Below are 19,164 nucleotides of genomic sequence, written 5' to 3' on the forward strand. Positions count from 1 at the left end.
ACATTCCCAATGCTTTACAAAAAAAAAAAGTGAGCGAGGAACTGAGACAGGCCAGCCAGAGGTAAGGCCCAACAAAGGAAAGTGCTGACGGGCAGACGAGGAGAGTAAAAGAGCCGCACTGAGAAGGATCTGAAGAGACCGCCATACTGTCCCCGTTTCCCAGAACCCCTTTGCCTTTGGAGGCGAGGGCCTTGTTTCTGAGGTAGGCCCGAGCTTTCTGTTCTGTTGTCATGTTTTCTTAGACCTTGATTTTAGGAGTCTCTCTCTGTTTTCAGCCACTTTGAGCCACCTGAAAAAAAAGCAGAGCTCAAAGGGTAATGAAAATTCAGCCCTGAGGTCTTCAGTGAAATGGGGCATTTGTCAGTGGTGGTGTCGGTTAACCAAATGATGTGTCATTGTTATGAAACCTGGTGTTGCTGCCATGTCATTATTTGGCCAGACATTTAAGACTTGTTGCTTAGTCATTCTTCAGTGGATGAGCTGAGCAGGAAATGTGGGGGGGGGGGGGGGGGTGCTTTTTTTTGGCAAAATTTGAGAATTCTTTCAGAGCTGCTCATTTGTATTAGAGAGAGGGGGTATATCATGTTTTTTTCCCCCCTCATTGACGTGGCCCTTTTCTTACCACCAGAGGGCAGTCTCCCCTTTAAATTAGGCAAGATGAGTCATGGCACAATAGCGGCACTGGACTGTCAAATGCAAGTAATTACTGTTCAAATCATGTATGTTGTAACTATATGAGAATGTGACATGTCCTGAAAGGATGTGTAAGTGAAATGGTTGAAAGTGATCCAGTAGTGGATCTTGGAGTGGTTAGGTTCTGTATTGTTAGGTGGGAGAGAGCTGAGCAGGGTCCCTGTGGGGCTGTTGCCCCGTATACTGCTGTGTTTCCTGTAAGCTGGGTTTACAAATGGTGTGGAAACAGAGAAGACCTGGCCTTCTCTGATAGTGGCATGCTGGTCTTTCTTTGTCTGTATTTTTCCTGTGCGGAAGCAGTTGAGTTGTGAATCGTGTTTGTGAGATCTGAGGAACTTGCTGTGCGTATGTGCGGTTTCTTTCTGTGTGTGTGTGTGTGTGTGTGTGTTTAGAAGTCTTGGAATATTTTCTTTTTCTCGTAACAAAATTGCATAATGCTGGCCTGTCCTCCAGACCTCTGGTATCAGATTTTAAAAGAACCTTTGTCTTCCTGTCTGCCTTCGGTAGTAACCAATAGGAGGGCTGTACCCAAATGAGAAGGCGGCACCTACTGCTGGTCACGATCAGGTCTTTTCTTGTAGAAGAGTCCTCTCTACCGTAATGCTTAGAGTTATTGCCCCTCTGTCCTTTTCTTTCTCTCCTTATTGCTCTCTCTCTTTCTCTCTATCAGTAACACACACCAAACCCTCATGTCTTATATAACAGCAACGCTGAAATGAGATGCAGGTTCTCCCCGTGTGCAGAAAAGGGTGATAGATCGAATGAGACATCACAGCAAAAACTGTTTTCATGACCGAAACCCCAGCTCCCCTCCCACCTACACACGCACACAAACACACACACACACACACGCACGCACGCACGCACGCACGCACGCACGCACGCACGCACACAAACACACACACACACACACACACACGCACACAAACACGCACACAAACACACACACACACACACACCCATCCTTGCTGCCTCCCTTTTCAATGGACGGCACATTTTTTTGACCAAGCGTAGTTCACACAGCATAGTAGCCAGTCAGCAGTGTGAAAAAGGGGTTACTGTTGTTATGTAAAAGCGCTTTTTTGCAGCGCGGTGTAGGTGCAAGGCCCGGCGTGGGATTCCACATGTGCTGTCATCTGCACTGTTAGTCACGCACAGAGATCACAAAGGGCTGAGAGGTGGTCGCTGTCCATTCACAGAGCCCGTAACGTTCAACCTGTCCCCGTGTGCGGTGCGATCAGCCACCCAAAAGCGTTTTTAAGGATGACGGTTTGAAAAATATCAGTTTTTAATGCCTGGATTTGCCATTTTAGGAAATTCTGTGTTGTGTTATGGGAAACTACCATCCGGTCTTGAAAATAGGGTTGCCATTTTAGCACGTGCTTGAATAACAATCGGTAATTTTCCCCCTTCATTGGAATGTCCAGCTGTGTTCATTGGGCTGTAGAACAAACAGCAAAAATCACAGGGGTCCAAGCAGTGCTCAAAGTGGCAGCAAAGCATATAAAATGTATAGGCTATACTGGGAGATACTGTAAAGTTGCAATAAGGAAAAAGCTATTAAGGAGTGTACACAAACTAAATACATTTTGAGTGGCATATATTTGGTTTGTGCACACTCATTAAATTTTTCCTTATTATAACATCACCGTGTCTCTCAATATATGTTTTTATTTATAGACCAGACCCATGACTCCAGTGTCTTCTGTTTATTCTGCAGAGAACCTCTCTCGGGTTGCATTTAAATTTCACTTCCATTTCTCACCACTTGTGAGAGTTTATTGGAAAAGGTTTCCAGCTGACACTATAAGGATGTGATTAACAGGTTCCCAGCTGACAGTAGAAGGATGTGATTGACAGGTTTCCAGCTGACAGTAGAAGGATGTGATTGATAGGTTTCCAGCTGACAGTAGAAGGATGTGACTGATAGGTTCCCAGCTGACAGTAGAAGGATGTGATTGACAGGTTCCCAGCTGACAGTAGAAGGATGTGACTGACAGGTTTTCAGCTGACAGTAGAAGGATGTGACTGACAGGTTCCCAGCTGACAGTAGAAGGATGTGACTGACAGGTTCCCAGCTGACAGTAGAAGGATGTGACTGATAGGTTCCCAGCTGACAGTAGAAGGATGTGATTGACAGGTTCCCAGCTGACAGTAGAAGGATGTGACTGACAGGTTTTCAGCTGACAGTAGAAGGATGTGACTGACAGGTTCCCAGCTGACAGTAGAAGGATGTGACTGACAGGTTTTCAGCTGACAGTAGAAGGATGTGACTGACAGGTTCCCAGCTGACAGTAGAAGGATGTGACTGACAGGTTCCCAGCTGACAGTAGAAGGATGTGACTGATAGGTTCCCAGCTGACAGTAGAAGGATGTGATTGACAGGTTCCCAGCTGACAGTAGAAGGATGTGACTGACAGGTTTTCAGCTGACAGTAGAAGGATGTGACTGACAGGTTCCCAGCTGACAGTAGAAGGATGTGACTGACAGGTTCCCAGCTGACAGTAGAAGGATGTGATTGACAGGTTTCCAGCTGACAGTAGAAGGATGTGACTGACAGGTTCCCAGCTGACAGTAGAAGGATGTGATTGACAGGTTTCCAGCTGACAGTAGAAGGATGTGACTGACAGGTTCCCAGCTGACAGTAGAAGGATGTGACTGACAGGTTTCCAGCTGACAGTAGACGGATGTGACTGACAGGAGACTGACTAGAAACACTCACTTAGAATTTTGAATAAAATCCTTCCAGAAGCCCTACTCTTCAGAGGGGCACAGGCTCTGCTTGTGTGCTCGTCAAATCAGCTCCTCCAGGCGATTTCCCAGAGTGCAGCGTTTGTTCCCCGCCCCCGAAGCCCTCCACACTGGCTGGGTTTTTTCTTCTGCCGCGTTTTACTTGAGGTGTCTTCCCATCTTCGTCCTGTTTTTGTGCTGAAGGTTTTCTAGCTCGTTCTCGAGCTTTGCCGTTTTCTCTCATCCTTATTTTGAGAAATTAGCCATTTTCACCCACCGTTTCCCCCCCCCCCCCCTCCCGTGAGCGGGGTCATTCCTCTGCGAGCCTCACATTCATTCGCATTAGAATCCGAATCTCGCCGCAATGCCCGCCGAGGCCGCGGCGCTCCTCCGGATTGGCCCTCGCCGGCTGGTTCCGCGGTTGCCGCGGCAACCGGGGAGGGAGGGAGGGAGGGAGGGAGGACGGGGCCTAGCGTGGCCGGGGGAAGCCGAGGGCTGTCCTGTCCCCTGCCTCCACCGCGGCTGACGCTCAGCCTGGGGACGGCGGCGAGGAGGAGGAGGAGGAGGAGGAGCCAGCCCCGCCAGGAGCTGCCGCCGCTGCGAATGGCTTTCCGCCAGCCTGCGCCGGCCCATCCCCCCGTCACAATAAAAGTCCCCTCAGACCGGGAGGCGGCAGTAGCAGCGTAGCTCCGCCGCCGCCGCGTCCGCCGCCCGCCGTCCCCGCCGAGCGTTCCGCTGCTCTGACTCCGCCGTCGCCCCGCGCAACCAGGCAGGAAAGATGTCCTCCCCAGCTCTCCCGGGAAAGCCCAAACCCAAGTCCCCCTTCCGCAAGCGGGGCAGCCTGCAGATCACCGCCAGCCCTGGTGAGTGCAGGGGGGGATCCCGGGACTGGGGGGGGGGGGGGGGGCGGGCGGGCAGCGGCGGGAATGTGCCCGATGCGATGATGCAGACCCGGGTGCAGCGATGTTGAGGCGCGTGGCTGAATGGTCGTAGCGCAGCGAGAGCGATGTCAGGAGCGGTAGGAACACAGCGAGGCGCTGCCTCTCTCAGCCCTGGTCTCTCTCAGCGCTGGTCTCTCTCAGCGATGCCTCTCAGCGCTGGTCTCCTCATTCTTCTTTCTGATCCGTAGGGATTTGTGCTGGGAGGCATCGTTGCATCACTGCGCTTAAAATTGTTTTGCATTTGTTTTTGTCTGTGTGGCTTTACACGTGAGGTGCGCAAAGTAAATATCACACGTGAGGACGCTGGAGAGGGGCTCTGCATCACTTTTAACAAAAAAAGAACCTCTTTTTGTTACCCCAGCGAGTAAAAAAAAAAAAAAAACAATTTTGATCTTGATTGATGGCTGAGACATGACCCACATCGATAAGCAGCTGGAACCAGCAGCTTTCATCGCAGGTCCAGTAACCATTCATCAAAGGTTCTCTCGCTTTGTCTTCTTTTTACAGAGAGCGAGCGGTACACAGCATGCTCTTCCGTAGTGGTGTGCACTCAGATTATTATCTTTTTTCTTGGGGGGGGGGCATGGGGGGGTTTGCTCAGATCATGCACGGTCCATATAGATAAAAGAGAGCCGTGTTATTTCGACGTAAGATCCTCCTGGGTCCGTGCCGTGGCCAGGGGTGACTTTACCGGGGGGCAGTCGGTCCTGAAGGGCACCGCTGAGCTCGCTGCGTTCATATTTCTGTTAGCCAGCGGGACCCGCGCGACAGGGACCTTATCTCACTCTGACATCTCCATTAACGGCCGGGGGGCTTCTGCTTCTGCGCCGTGGTCTGCTCCCAAACGGCGTTCCAGTCTTCGTGTTCTTTTTTGCGTGCGTTTTATTTTCTTTTGGAGAACATGCAGAGGCAGGCTTTGGAATACGCGTTTAAGTGATAATTTGGGTTGTGTTTTTTTAAAGAAATGGGAGATGCTCCGCTCTGTTTGTGGACAGTAAATTTCTTTCGGCTCTTGAGCTCTCAAAAGCTGTTGGGGGGTGTTTTCCAGTGCACCCCGCGTGTGGCGTGCCCCACCCCCCTGATTGTACCAGAGAAATTTTAATTATTCACTAAACAAAATATAGGTCTTAGTCTATATGCCGCCGTGGAGAGAGAATGTGTTCTGTTGGGCTAATGTAATTGTATGTGAAGTTCACCGCCGTCTGCTGTTCTTAAGTGTGTAATCCATCACTGTAATTGAGATGTAATGAGATAAAAAGGTTCATAGCGGTGTCTGATATCAATATTCTCAGCATCCTCGCTCCAAAAATCAATGATTTGCACAAGTCAGATGGCTTAGCGCCGTACTTACTGCCCACCAATCAGGCGGTTAATACTCGGTTTCTCGTCCATTTGGCAATGACCACCTCCCTTCAGTGTCTCGGATGACCAGTCTCACTAAAGACTAAAGGGAATCATCAAACACCCCCCCCCCACCCCCCTGCACCCCCACCCCCACCAGACGACGGTCCGTCATTGGCCGGGACCCCAGTCCCGCCTCCGCCATTGGTGGAGATCGTGGCGCATTCCCCTCTTCCTTGTTTCAAGGGCCTCTGCAGCCGTGAATCTCCACCTGACAGACGATAAACGGAGCTGCGCATTCCAGCCGGACTGGAACAGCGCCCCCTTCAGTTTATGACCCTGCACAGCCGCCCGCCCTTCCGAGTCACGTCCTCACCTTGATGGGGACAGGACTCAAGCCAGGGTTGCTCTCTTCTTTTTTTTAATCGCTGTGCTCGATAAGATTTGATAGGGCAGAGAATGTGTCTTAGCCAGACGTCCTCTGTCATCCTCTGTGTTCCTACAGTGGAAAAATGGTGCAGTATTTTTCTGTGGAAGGATGTCTTCAGTTGGCTTGATTTTAATTGCGTTGCAGTGCAATCACCCAAACGCCCGTCCTCGCATTGCCCTTGAGCCAGCAATTAGCCAATAAGGACAAGCGTCCAGCATGTTGAATTAAAAAATTTGTTTCACTTTTTAAAAAAAATGCAGTTTTCTCCCATTTTGCAACGCCTAAACGTATCATTCCGCCGAGCAGCGCTCATTCCTGCAGCCTGTGCTACTGATGGAGCAGCGCATCAGGTGAGTGATGTCAGCCGTCCACTCTTATCTCCCTCTGAAAGGCGGGGGCTGCTGGGGGCTGCTGGGAGAGGCTCCCTGTGCGGATCAGCAGGCCGAGCCGTGGGCCGCTGGTTAGCGCCGCGACGCTAATCCCCCGCTGGCTAAATCCCTCCTTTTCCCCGCGCGACGCCCGCTTCGGCTCGCCCTCGCCCTGCGGGGGGGGGGGGGGGGGGGCTGCCCGCCACCGCTGGCACTGCCAGGGCCCGGGTTGGAGACCGGACCGCGGGGGGTCCGTCCGCACACCATAACAGGATTAGCTGCAGGATCAAGCTGGAAAATGTTTTTTTTTTTTTTTAGTCCCCAGTCGCTGATGCAATAAAATGGACGTTCCGGGCTCAAAATATGAATTTACGAACCAGAGTTTGCGCTAAAATGCTGAAAAAATTTCATTGGGAATAGTCACTTGCAATGAATCCTGTGCAGTGTAGAACATTCTTGTTGAATGTGTAATCTTTCTATAATAATCACAATAAATTTAAAGGCTTTCTTTTTTCTATGTAATTATATGTTGGGGCATGATGAAAATGTTCAGCAATAAAAATTAAGCTAAACTTATAAAGGTGATCGAATTACAGTAGTTTGTACGGAATGTTTGACTTTGGTTTAAAAGGGGACACTTGATAATGTTGTACAATTGAATTAATGACATTTTATTTGTCTGCATTGGATATCATGAATGGACATGTTTTATTTTACTATAAGAGTGTGTATTACCAGCTATAATAGGAGAGATGAGATCCTAGGAGACACACACACACACACACACACATATAAATGTGTGTGCTTTTGTAATAATCGTGTCCTGGTCCTTAAAATGCATCTGTGTTAGGTGAGACTGAAATGGCAGAAAGCTGTGAACAAAATGCCAGTAGAGTAGTAATGAGTCAGCCAGCAGAGCGTGCTCTTTAAGTGCAGTCCTCTCCATTTACCGTCTGGCTGAGCCCTTAGCGTGCGGCGCATTCTGTGAAACAGCCACCTGTTAGCCATGAGCATTTCTCCCTGTTAGCCATGAGCATTTCTCCCTGTTAGCCATGAGCATTTCTCTCTGTTAGCCGCGAGCATCTCTCCCTGTTAGCCGCGAGCATCTCTCCCTGTTAGCCACGAGCATCTCTCCCTGTTAGCCACGAGCATCTCTCCCTGTTAGCCACGAGCATTTCTCTCTGTTAGCCACGAGCATTTCTCCCTGTTAGCCATGAGCATTTCTCCCTGTTAGCCACGAGCATCTCTCCCTGTTAGCCTCAAGCATCTCTCCCTGTTAGCCATGAGCATTTCTCCCTGTTAGCCACGAGCATTTCTTCCTGTTAGCCACGAGCATCTCTCCCTGTTAGCCATGAGCATTTCTCCCTGTTAGCCATGAGCATTTCTCCCTGTTAGCCATGAGCATTTCTCTCTGTTAGCCGCGAGCATCTCTCCCTGTTAGCCACGAGCATCTCTCCCTGTTAGCCATGAGCATTTCTTCCTGTTAGCCACGAGCATCTCTCCCTGTTAGCCGCGAGCATCTCTCCCTGTTAGCCGCGAGCATCTCTCCCTGTTAGCCACAAGCATCTCTCCCTGTTAGCCACGAGCTTCCCTGTGTTACGCAGATGCAGGAACCGAGGCACAGACACAGGTCCCAGCTTCCCTGTGTTACACAGATGCAGGAACACAGGCACAGACACAGCTTCCCTGTGTTAGACTAGATTCAGGAACGGAGGCACAGACACAGCTTCCCTGTGTTAGACAGATGCAGAAACAGAGGCACAGACACAGGTCCCAGCCCCCCTGTGTGTGGTCATTTTGGGGTGATATACAGTACCACGCCCCCGCCGACTTCACGTTGCTGCTGTCGCAGAATTCCCATCATGCACTCCTCTCTGACGGCAGGCCCCGCCCCACTCCCACCTCCCCTGAATTACAGGGCTGCTTTGACGCGCGTGGTGGCGTGACGGGCCTGGTTAAGTGTGCTGCAGTGTGTGATTACTCTCTCCCGCCCGCCCTCCTCTCTCTCTCTCTCTGTCAGAGAGCTCCTGCCTTTGTTCCAGAACATCAGATTAGCCCTCCTGTGCCGTCCCTCTAATGCAATTTCACACCCTCGTTTTTATACGTCTAGGAAATGCACAGTGCTCCCTATGTTCACTCTGTAAAAGGAATTCAGATTCTTTTTTCTAAAGATGAATTTGTCTGTATAAACACACACACACTGGGGGGGATTTTTAGGATCTATTTTAGCCCTTATCTCTGCTGGACGAAGATGGCCAGGTTGTGCTAAGTCTTCATTTCCGCTGAGACTCTTACTCACGGTGGTGTATAGGGCCATCAAGGCACGGTACATATGAGATGAGCTGCTGCAGCTAGGCTGTGTGCCCAGAATAGCAATTAGCATCGCGAATAACAGTCAAGCGAACGCTCAGCGGCGGTAGCGGTGCGGTTCCTTAGTCTTCAGGTTAGACATTTGAGCGGCGCCAAGCGTTGCTGAATCCAGTTAATCCCGGCCATTAAACCGATTTGATTACTGTAATCTGTTTGTTTGATTGAGGTGGCCGGCTGTCTGTCCTGTTTTAATGGCCACAAGTGTCACTTGGCTGTGGTGTAGTGCAGCGCGTAGGGAACTGGGCTTGGAACCCTGTTGCAGGTTCAGCTGTTGTTCCGTTGAGCAACGTCCTCTGTTGAGTAAGTCTTAACTGAGCTTCCGCATATTTCTGCGCACAAATGGAGAAATGGATAGTGCTATGTGAAATATGCCGATCATTCTAATCACATACTGATTACTGTGAATATGAGAGTGCGATGACGACTAAGAAAAAAAACTCAAAAAAGTACAAATTAAACACTGGGTTAAAAATGTAATTGTTCATATCTAGAAATCTAGAAAATATACATCTTGAAGACTGTTCAAGTCTGGTCAGTAAATGTTAAAAAAATTAGGCCTGTGCCATGAGTTAGGAATCTATAGTCAAATTAGAAGCATATGGCGCTATAATAAACTTTAGCAACAACTGGGTAGATCCTCAGATTTTGATGTATTTTGTTTCTCTCACTAATTTCATAAGCCCCCAGTTTTAGTACTACTGTGAAGCTGGATGTGTGTAATATCTAATGTAATTATTATGAAATGGACTGCATGCATATTTGTTTTCAGGCTATAAGCAGACTGAGTGGGAGGATTGCACAGCCTCTGAATTGGCCATTTCTCTGTGTTCCTCTTGAACTGTTGTCAGTGATGTAATAAGTGAGATGTGGGCTCTAGGTTACTGTCGGTCTGATTACACTGCTTATCTCACTTTGTTTTGTTTTTTTAAGTTTAATTGTGGTCTTTTTTCCATCTCAAGCCCCTCAGTATTACTTTCCCAGTGTTATTTAATCAGTACTTTTCCCTTCTGGAGTGTAGTACCATTTGCAGATAGACTTGTAATGGTCTATTTTAAGACATGTAAAGACTGTTTATTCTGGGTGCAGGCTGGATGTGTAATCCATCAGCGTCCTCTACAGCTGTGTTTGAAAAGGCTTGTGGGATTGTGCTGTGAGGAAACGGTCTACAGAGAGGTGCTGGCTGTGGCTGTGCTGGCTGTGACTGTGGCTGTGCTGGCTGTGCCTGTGGCTGTGACTGTGCTGGTTGTGGCTGTGCTGGTTGTGGCTGTGACTGTGCTGACTGTGGCTGTGCTGGCTGTGACTGTGGTTGTGCTGGTGGTGGCTGTGACTGTGCTGACTGTGACTGTACTGGCTGTGGCTATGGCTGTGACTGTGCTGACTGTGACTGTACTGGCTGTGGCTGTGGCTGTGACTGTGGCTGTGGATGTGGCTGTGACTGTCCTGGCTGTGGCTGTGCTGGCTGTGACTGTGGCTGTGACTGTGGATGTGGCTGTGACTGTGCTGGTTGTGGCTGTGCTGGTTGTGGCTGTGACTGTGCTGACTGTGACTGTACTGGCTGTGGCTATGGCTGTGTTGTGCTGGCTGTGACTGTGCTGACTGTGACTGTACTGGCTGTGGCTGTGGCTGTGGATGTGGCTGTGACTGTCCTGGCTGTGGCTGTGCTGGCTGTGGCTGTGCTGGCTGTGACTGTGGCTGTGGATGTGGCTGTGACTGTGCTGGCTGTGGCTGTGACTGTACTGGCTGTGGCTGTGGCTGTGGATGTGTTGTGCTTTGCCCCTCTGTGTGCTAGAAATGTCCAGCTGAACAGGTTAAACCCAACCCTGCATGTTGGAATATGTATTTATATGAATACACTTGTAATCTTTCAATCATTGTGGTGACGAGGTCACTGTGAGGTGTGCATGCTAAGTGGTAATGACAGAGTAAACTAAGGGCTTATTAACCACAAACATCCCTTTGAATTAGCATTTAGCAACCCCCGGTTCTCGCAGAGCACCTTCCTGCACAGTGCTATTCGGTTTAAAACCTCAATAGTTGCCACGTTTGTTATTACGCAGTCTGCAACGTTTACTGTAACTGCCGGTGAGTCTTTAATTTCAGCACTACAGAGGGATGCGTGTGTGTACAAGTAGTTAAACACTCTCCCTGCTCCACCGTGAGGCAGCTCGTTAGGGCCTTTCCGTGAGTGGGCGCAGCAGACAGCTGAACAATAGATCTGAGCCATCTGCTTTGATAATGAAGAAAGGAGAAGAACGGCCTTATGGGAGCGTGTCTGTATCCAGGAGCCATCTGGTGTGCGTAGAGAGGAGGAAAATAACATTAATGGGCTTACAGGTCGGAAAATGGAGGCTGTGCTGGTAGAGGGCATGGATCATTAGGCGAGCGTCAGGATCATGATGCACATCTGAGCGAAATCACGCACCGTTCTTTCCTTCAGTTCAGGATGCAGCTCATATTTCCCAGAGGGCCCTGCTCTGTTGAGGGGGTGGGGGGGGGGGGCTCTTTTCTCGTGTAGTGAAGCAGTGCCATCTTACCTGCGAGTTACTCAGTGAGTAGTTATGCACCTGAGACAGCTGATCCACCTGATTCACCTTCTCGTAGCATGATTGTTTGTCAGCAGTGGACTTCCACGGTCATGTACCAACTTGTTAACATCTCGGTGAAGAAATTGCTTCCATTCAGCTGTGTATGCTTGATGTATTCAGATGGTCTTGTTTGTGTGCAATTGTGTGTTTGTGTGTGTGCGTGTCTGTACATATGTGTGCGTATCTGTGTGTGTGTGTGTGTGTGTAAATATGTGTGCGTGTGGTAATGTTTGTATATATGTATGCATGTGTGTGTGTGTGTGTGTGTGCGGGTGCGTGTGTGTGTGTAAATATGTGTGCGTGTGGTAATGTTTGTATATATGTATGCGTGTGTGTGTGTAAATATGTGTGCGTGTCTGTGTGTGTGTGTCTGTAAATATGTGTGCGTGTGGTAATGTTTGTATATATGTATGCGTGTGTGTGTGTGTGTGTGCGGGTGCGTGTGTGTGTGTGTAAATATGTGTACGTGTCTGTATGTGTGTGTGTGTGTGCGTGTCTGTACATATGTGTGCGTATCTGTGTGTGTGTGTGTGTAAATATGTGTGCGTGTGGTAATGTTTGTATATATGTATGCGTGTGTGTGTGTGTAAATATGTGTGCGTGTCTGTATGTGTGTGTGTGTGTGCGTGAGACTTTGTGTGTAGGCCTAGCCTTTTTCAGGATATTATAGCTGGCAGGTTGGCTAATGGCCAGCTACTGTCACAGAGAAACACTTGCCATCAAACAGTGGGTTGAGTAATGTCATTCTGCTGCATTGAAGCAGACCCCTAATCTTCCGTTTGAAAAGGCCAGACAGCCTTATCGGGGCATTTTGCCATTTAATGGATACATGCAGCGTGTTTGAATGATGGAAAACTGAAGGGCGAGGCCGGCCATGTCTGGAGACAGAAAGCACGGACTGAAACCAGAGACACTGAGACAGCAGCCTCACTGGAGCTGGCTTGTGTATCGTTTCTTATGACACAATCAGTAATTCCCATTTTTTTAGAAGAATATTTTTTTTAAATAACACCCCGCACATATTTGTACCCAAAGTAGCGCATGTAAATCTATGGGGTTGGTTATGCTGTAAGTTACAGGCTCCAGCCCTCCTTTGTAGTCTCAGTGTGAATGACTAATAATACAGATGACTAATGCTGCATGTACCTCACTGATGGGTGGGTGGCGCAGATAGTTTATGTACTTCAGTAAAGACATTTCCGCAGGCTTTATAATTAACTGCAATTATCCCTACTGAATAATTATAATTATAATTGTTATTATAATTATTATTACATAATAATAATAATAATAATAGCTATTATTATTATTGTTATTATTATTCTTATTATTATTATTAAAATTACTATTATTATTCATTTGCCGTTATAATTTCCATTACTTGAATAATGAATGCATAACTTGAAACGCTAAAAAGCGTATTCCCCTGATACGCGTTGGTAGGACGCAGACCCTGGCGTCGTGGTTGGGTGGCGGGGCCTTATGCATTGTCACTTACGCGTAGCCTGTGCAGAATTCTCCCACGCTTCTCTTCTTAATGTGTACTCTTAGCGTTCTGTGCGTGAGAGACGCCGTGTGCCAGCGGAGACCGGGCTTGTTGGGAGGGCTGGCTGTGAAGTGCTGGGGGTGGTGTTACCGCCTCAGATTCTCACTTCCTGCCTGTGTTTTGGTGTGTTTGGGCCCACACGTTGCATTTTCAGGGCTCTGCATGAACATTTTTTCCAGTTAAAAATTTTTTTGGAGCGCACTATAATGCTCCCCAATTAGTGCGTGTGCCGCTAAACCATTTTTTCCAGTTAGAGCACATGTCAGTTTTCAGGAGCAGATGCTCCTAAGGTGGGAGCACTGTAGAGCCCTGGAGGGCGAGCAGAGACTCCAGAGCTAATGCTAACTGCGTTTTTTACAACATCATTTTAAAGGGATGCTTCACTTTGTGAGGTTTTTAAAATATATATATATTATTTCAGTTGTAGTGCATTGGCCAAGACAGCTTTTGTGTGTGATGGAGGATATTTTAGATACTTCGTTCTGAAGACCTGCCCACTTTGACAGTGGCAGGAGTAGGGCATTGGGGATTGCTCTTCAGGTAACGCTACAGGTTGTGCGTATGTACTATACCTGCTTGTTCTGCAGGTAATTGTATTCAATATTATGTTCTGCTGGAACTAGTGCCTGTGGTACAACTATCTGAGACCTCTGTGCTCAAGGAAAGAAGTACTGGTATATTATGAAAACTGATATTTATGTGTATGATTATGAATAAATGCTAGAAAATGAATCAGTTTAAATATAAAGCCTATTTAAACGTAACGTAATGGTACATTATGAATGCCAATGTCAACACAGTTGTGGTAACATCAGGTCAGCCAAGGACTGGTTCATTGGCTCACTCATCAGTAATCATTGGCTAGACCAATCAGAGGAGGGTGCGTGCCTCCTGCACTGAGAAAAGCAACATGTCCGTCATCTGTGGTCCACCCACATTTATGGCCCTTCTGTAGTGGAGATGACGTCATCGGGACTTGCCCAGTCCGTCGGCACAATAAAGATGAGCAGTGCATGCTGGGAGGTTTTACACAGGGTACGACTTAACATGAAATCATTTAACAAGCGCCCTTTGACCCTTGACCCCTCACGGGAAGGGTTCACCGCCCATGCTGAGAGGGGTTGTCTCAGTTTAGGGTGCATGTGAGGTGTGAGAGGGAGCACCGCTCCCAAAACCTGACGGGGAAAATTCCACACACGGTGGCATTTCACGTTAAGTTCTGAGCTGCTCTGACCGTCGGGGCTTTGCTGCCTGATTTTCTTGTTTTTTTTCTCCCCTTCAGCATGTGCACAGCACAGCGTGTTTATTTAATTTTTTTATTTATTTATTTAACCTTTATTTACGCTGAGAGGACCTGCTGAGGCTGCTGACAGTGGCCTCTTTGTCAGAGAAGCTCTGCCACGGGCAAGCAAACATTGAGACGCAGTATTAAAACAGCACAAAACAAACAATGAGTTACTACACACAATAGTGAAAGAAAGAAGCAGACAACACATCGACATTGTGTAAAATGTTTACAAAATTTGTACAGACACTAGATGTGTATGTGAGATGTGAGAACGTGAGTATGTGTATGTGAGAACAAAAAAGATATCAGCTGTGTTTATTTGGGGGGTGGGGGGTAGACAAGTAAAAATGCAGCTTTATAATAGGCACAGTATAACCCTAAACCTTTTCATTCAAAGTTATTTCATAGTAGTATAATGATCAGCGTTTCATTTATGGGAATCGTATTTCTGAACATAAGCTCTTGTGTGCTGTTAGGTCTAGATTGGGTGGCAGTTGGTCTTCATGTTCATTTACGTTCAGGAGAAAGAAGAGTGCCCCAATTTCCAAGTTGTGTGTAGTTCCCCTTTTGTGTTGTGTCATGGTTAAGCCATATATCCGTGTGTGTTTGCTGGTGTACTTTGCCCCCTGTGGGGTGTGATTGGCCCCTGCGGTGGAGTCGTGGAGGTGCCGGACACTGTGTGAAAACAAGGGGCCTCCCTCTGACCCACATCTACGCCAGCGCCAGACCAGGGCTGCTCTCTCAGCCCGGGATACCCGCCGTCTTACCGAACAGCCTGCGCCGCGCTCCCTCAGACTTGTGGGAAAGACCTCTCTCTAGAGGAAGCTTTGTGAACAGACGGTAGGAACTGCAGGCCTCTTTTCAGCTGTGGGTTTTCGGGCTTGGAGGCTAGTGCTGTTTTTTGACGTGTTATTTCTTCTGCCTGTTTGTCTACGATGAATAGATGTCTGTCATCAAACTGTTTGTGGGATAACCGTATCGTACGTCTTATGTGACCTCCCATGTTGTTTTTTTTGGAGCCTATGTGTGGTGTAATGTGAGCAGTTGTGCTTTCAACTAGTGACCACTAGAGGGAGCATGATGCAAAGGAAAGCCAAGGGCGGGCATATTGACATCAACAAAACATCGCATTGTACTTCAGTCAACCATGCTAAAGGAGTAGCCTCTGCTGTAAGGTGGAAAATTTCAGGCCATATTTCTAAGTATAGACGTGTGAGTAACAGGAAAAAGGGACAGTTATTAGAGGGAATGGGGATTTGGAAGGAACCTGTCGGGTTTGGCAGCCAGTGACCCAGGTCGACTATTCTGGCCGGAGGGTTTGTTGCCGGGGGTAACTGGATAGCCAGCAGAGGCCCCCCTGTCAACTGCTTGTAATCCGTTCCCCTCGTCCCGCGTGCACAAGTCCTCTTGCCCCCCTCCCTGGGGAATCCCGTTTGGAAGTTTTCCGCCCAATCAGAAGGCCTGGAACCTGAGAATCTGCATCGATGCCTATTTATTATTGTTTGTTTTTGATGAGGATGATAGTTAGCTACCCTTGCGTCACACATGAAATTATGGCTGTGAAGTTATGGTGGAAATACTTCACAAGTATAGATGTCCATTTAATCCTGCTTGTTTCAGCGCTGATGTTTGGTGTCAGCTGGTGATCCAGTGCTGGGGTTCCAGTAACACTCTGTCATCTTTATCATAGGAAAGGGACAGAGTTACATTAGAGTTCTGTTGTGGTACCTTATATAAATGGCCCTTTCACCCAAAGTTAGGCCTATCCCCCATCACGGTAAATGAATGTTAGCATGTGTTTTTGCCTTTGATATACCATTTGAATCTGATACAAGACAGGACTGAGAACACACACACACACATGCACAGATCCATGTACAGGCACCGGTAATATCTACAAAGTGTGTGTTGTGTGAGGTGATACTGATTTTGTGATTGGCTGCTACGGACCGTCCTGGTCCAGTATGGTGGCGGACATGGAGCTGATGCGGGTTCAGTGTACTGGACTAGCTCACAGCTCATAGCCCACTGCTTAACAAACGCTGTCTGGCTGGAATTTGTTATGTTTTAGCATTGTTTGCCCTGACGTGATAATGGCAGTGTGCTGGACTGTGTTTTCCTCATGAAAGCCACGTCTGCTGTAGCTTATCACCGTTAAGACAGCAACAAAGTTGCATATAGCAATAGGTAAACACGATATTATTTTTAGCCGTGACTGTGCATGCGCGTATCGCGTAGGCTGTCCATTTTGTCTACATGGGAATGGTACAAATGTGGGATGTTATGAGAATTCTATGAGAGACAGAGTCCCAAGATGATAAAGAAGGATTGCCGCGCAGATGTAGAGAACGGGGAGAACGAGGGAGGCAAGGTCAGGCTCTCACACTGCGAAAACGTCTGACTTCACAAGCGCTCACGTCTTGTACTGAGACTAAATATGGAAAGTTACTGTTTGCTTGATGAGTGACAAAGTTTTCTTACCCCAAATCTTGAAATGAGTCGAACTGTCCCACCTCATTTGCAATATTTTTGTTTTATTTAGCAAAAAAGTAACAGAAATGTAATTTTTAAGGCTAAATATAAGACTTGAGTTGAGGTGAACTTTTGTTTTTGGTTTTTTCAGTCTCTCAGCAACAACTGTGAACATGTTTCAAGTATTTTGGAGACTAAGAAATGTGACTTTAGTTTAGGACACGCTTGTAAATAATTTATATTTAAAAATAGATTGGCTTTCTGTATTAATTACATTGTACTTTCATGAGCAGCAAGTGCAGTAGAATTTGCTGGTTTGTCTCTGCTCTGATTTCTTCAGGCTCCTCAGACTCAACCATGAACCAAATAAGTGGGCAGTTTATTTAAATAAGTGTGCATTTTTAGTTACTGGGCAAACCTCAATTTTTAAACAGTTGTCCCACACCCCTTATGCACACTGTGCACTAAAGAAGCTGTTCTGTACGCTAGTCAGTCCAAGTGTGGGTCATAAATTCTTTAAAGTATCTCTCTCTTCTCTTCTCCACACATGTATGCGTGCGTGCTTGTGCGCTCGTGTTTGTGCGTCTGTGTGTGCGTGCGTATGTGTATCTGTGTGCGTATGTATGTGTGTGTGTGTGTGTGTGCACGTGCGTGTGTATCCGTGTGTGTGTGTGTGCCCATGCGTGCATGTGTGTGCATGTGTGTGTGCGTGTGCATGCGTTTGTGCGTGCATGTGTGCGTCCGTGTGTGCGTGCGTGCGTGTGTGTGTGCGTGTGTGTATCTCTCTCTCCTTTCTCTCGGGGTGTGCTGTGACCTCGTAGGTCCCCGATGTTTGGTCATTTTCAGGCCGTTGTGACCCATTGCGTGTCAGTGAGGAAGTGACCCTGAATGACCAGGGCTCTAAAACACAGCGGGGCCCTGTGCAGTCCCCTGTGTGCAGCCTGCTGGTGCATCGTGGGAAAGGGAGGGAGGGGCCACGTCGCTTCAGACTGCGCTGCTGCAGGACTCAGCCCTGCCGTTGGCAAGGTTACATCACTGATCATGTGACCAGTACGCGGTTATGTTTTGGGGGGAGGTCATCTGCAGTGCCCCAATCTGGAGATTCCAGCGCTCGGGCCACAGCTGGAGCCCGTACCGCACAGCCAAAAGCATTCCTTCCCTAGCCCAGATAACCGGTGTTATGTCTGATCTGCCATTTTCCCTGAACATCGGACAAAACCCACATCTAATAAGTGAGATAAAATATTTTGGAAATGGTCAACAAGACAAGACAAGGCCTAAATCCCTAACCTGCTGCGGTTGTGAAGGCTATTTCTGTATGCTTTGTGTATCATATGCTGTCATTGTGCAGCACTGGTGCGAGGTCTTTTGACCTTGTCACCAATCCAGTTCTGTGCTGGGGCACTTTATAGAGTAACATAATATCAATGGGGTGCCTGTTAATGACAAGTCACTTTCGAAAGGGTGGATTTAGTTACATTAGCACGGAGGAGAGAACTATGTGTGCCCTGTAACCCTCTGTGACGGTGGCTCACCTAGCGACCAGCTAAACGGCTGCCTGCGGAACAGTGCGGTCCGTGACATCATCAGTTCCGGACGTGCTGCGTGTGATGCAGACGCTCACAACGGGCTTTTCAGAACTGGCCTGTTGTGTTTATATGCAGATGTGGCCGACGCCCTGCGGTTCTCAGTCATTATTCTGCGTCATGGCCTGCAGAATCAGCGTGTGAACGTGCGCTGCGCTTCACTGGTCTGATTGGTTGTGAGGTGCGGAGGTTAGGTCAGCGCTGGCGCAACGCTGCAGGAACGTTCGGTTGGGTAACAGGGGCTGGCCCGGCCGTCCGTCTGGGTCTTCCCGGTTCGCTGACTGACCCCACTGACCCGGGAGGGCACATGCGGGTTTGGCGCCTTCCCCCCCACCCCCCCACCCCCCGCCCCCCCCCGCGCCCACAGAGAACGCCGTGCCGCGCCACAGGCATCTTGTTTACAAACGCCTCGCCCTCACGCCCCGTCCTGATTTATGGGCTGACTCCGAGAATCCTGGCCCAAACCCCGACCCTGCTAATCCCACCCCCCCACCCCACCCCCCCTGCAGTCCTTACCGCAGCCCCACCGTAATTACCGCTATTTTTAGCCGCCCGTCCCGCGCAAAGCAGGCAGGCGTCTGGGGTTCAGGCCTGCGTTTCGACCGCGGCCTGTGTCTGTCGCGAGTGGGCTGAGGATGCGACGACGTCTGAGCGCGCTCAGTGGGCTCCTGTCTGCTCTGGATGTGCTGGCTGTGTAGGCGGCAGCAGTGATGCAGCAGGAGCCTGCTGTGGACCCAAGGAGCACCCATAGTGCACTGCACCAGCTAGGCTGCGTTGTCAGAGCACTGCAGGCTGAAAAAATATTGTAAACAAA

At 48.5% G+C, this 19,164-nt stretch overlaps 1 protein-coding gene across 4 annotated transcripts in view; it reads left to right on the top strand.

The window, feature by feature from the left end:
- LOC118211132 (AMP deaminase 2-like) overlaps positions 1 to 19,164 on the top strand; it is a 52,337-nt gene that overhangs the window by 1,474 nt on the left and 31,699 nt on the right. Inside the window, exon 1 of one of the 4 annotated variants that reach the window (XM_035388015.1) lies at positions 44 to 202. The exons of 1 other annotated variant lie outside the window; for it this stretch is intronic. Coding sequence is in view for 2 of the 3 variants with exons in the window: in XM_035388014.1 (XP_035243905.1) it covers positions 4,202 to 4,286 (85 nt within the window). In the remaining variant the exon portion in view is untranslated. Of the gene's footprint in view, positions 1 to 43; positions 203 to 3,936; positions 4,287 to 19,164 lie in introns of those variants that run through there. 2 more of the 4 variants (XM_035388014.1, XM_035388012.1) reach the window with 2 other exon arrangements.

The sequence above is a fragment of the Anguilla anguilla genome, chromosome 13 (assembly GCF_013347855.1).
Source record: "Anguilla anguilla isolate fAngAng1 chromosome 13, fAngAng1.pri, whole genome shotgun sequence".
Classification (NCBI taxonomy): domain Eukaryota; kingdom Metazoa; phylum Chordata; class Actinopteri; order Anguilliformes; family Anguillidae; genus Anguilla; species Anguilla anguilla.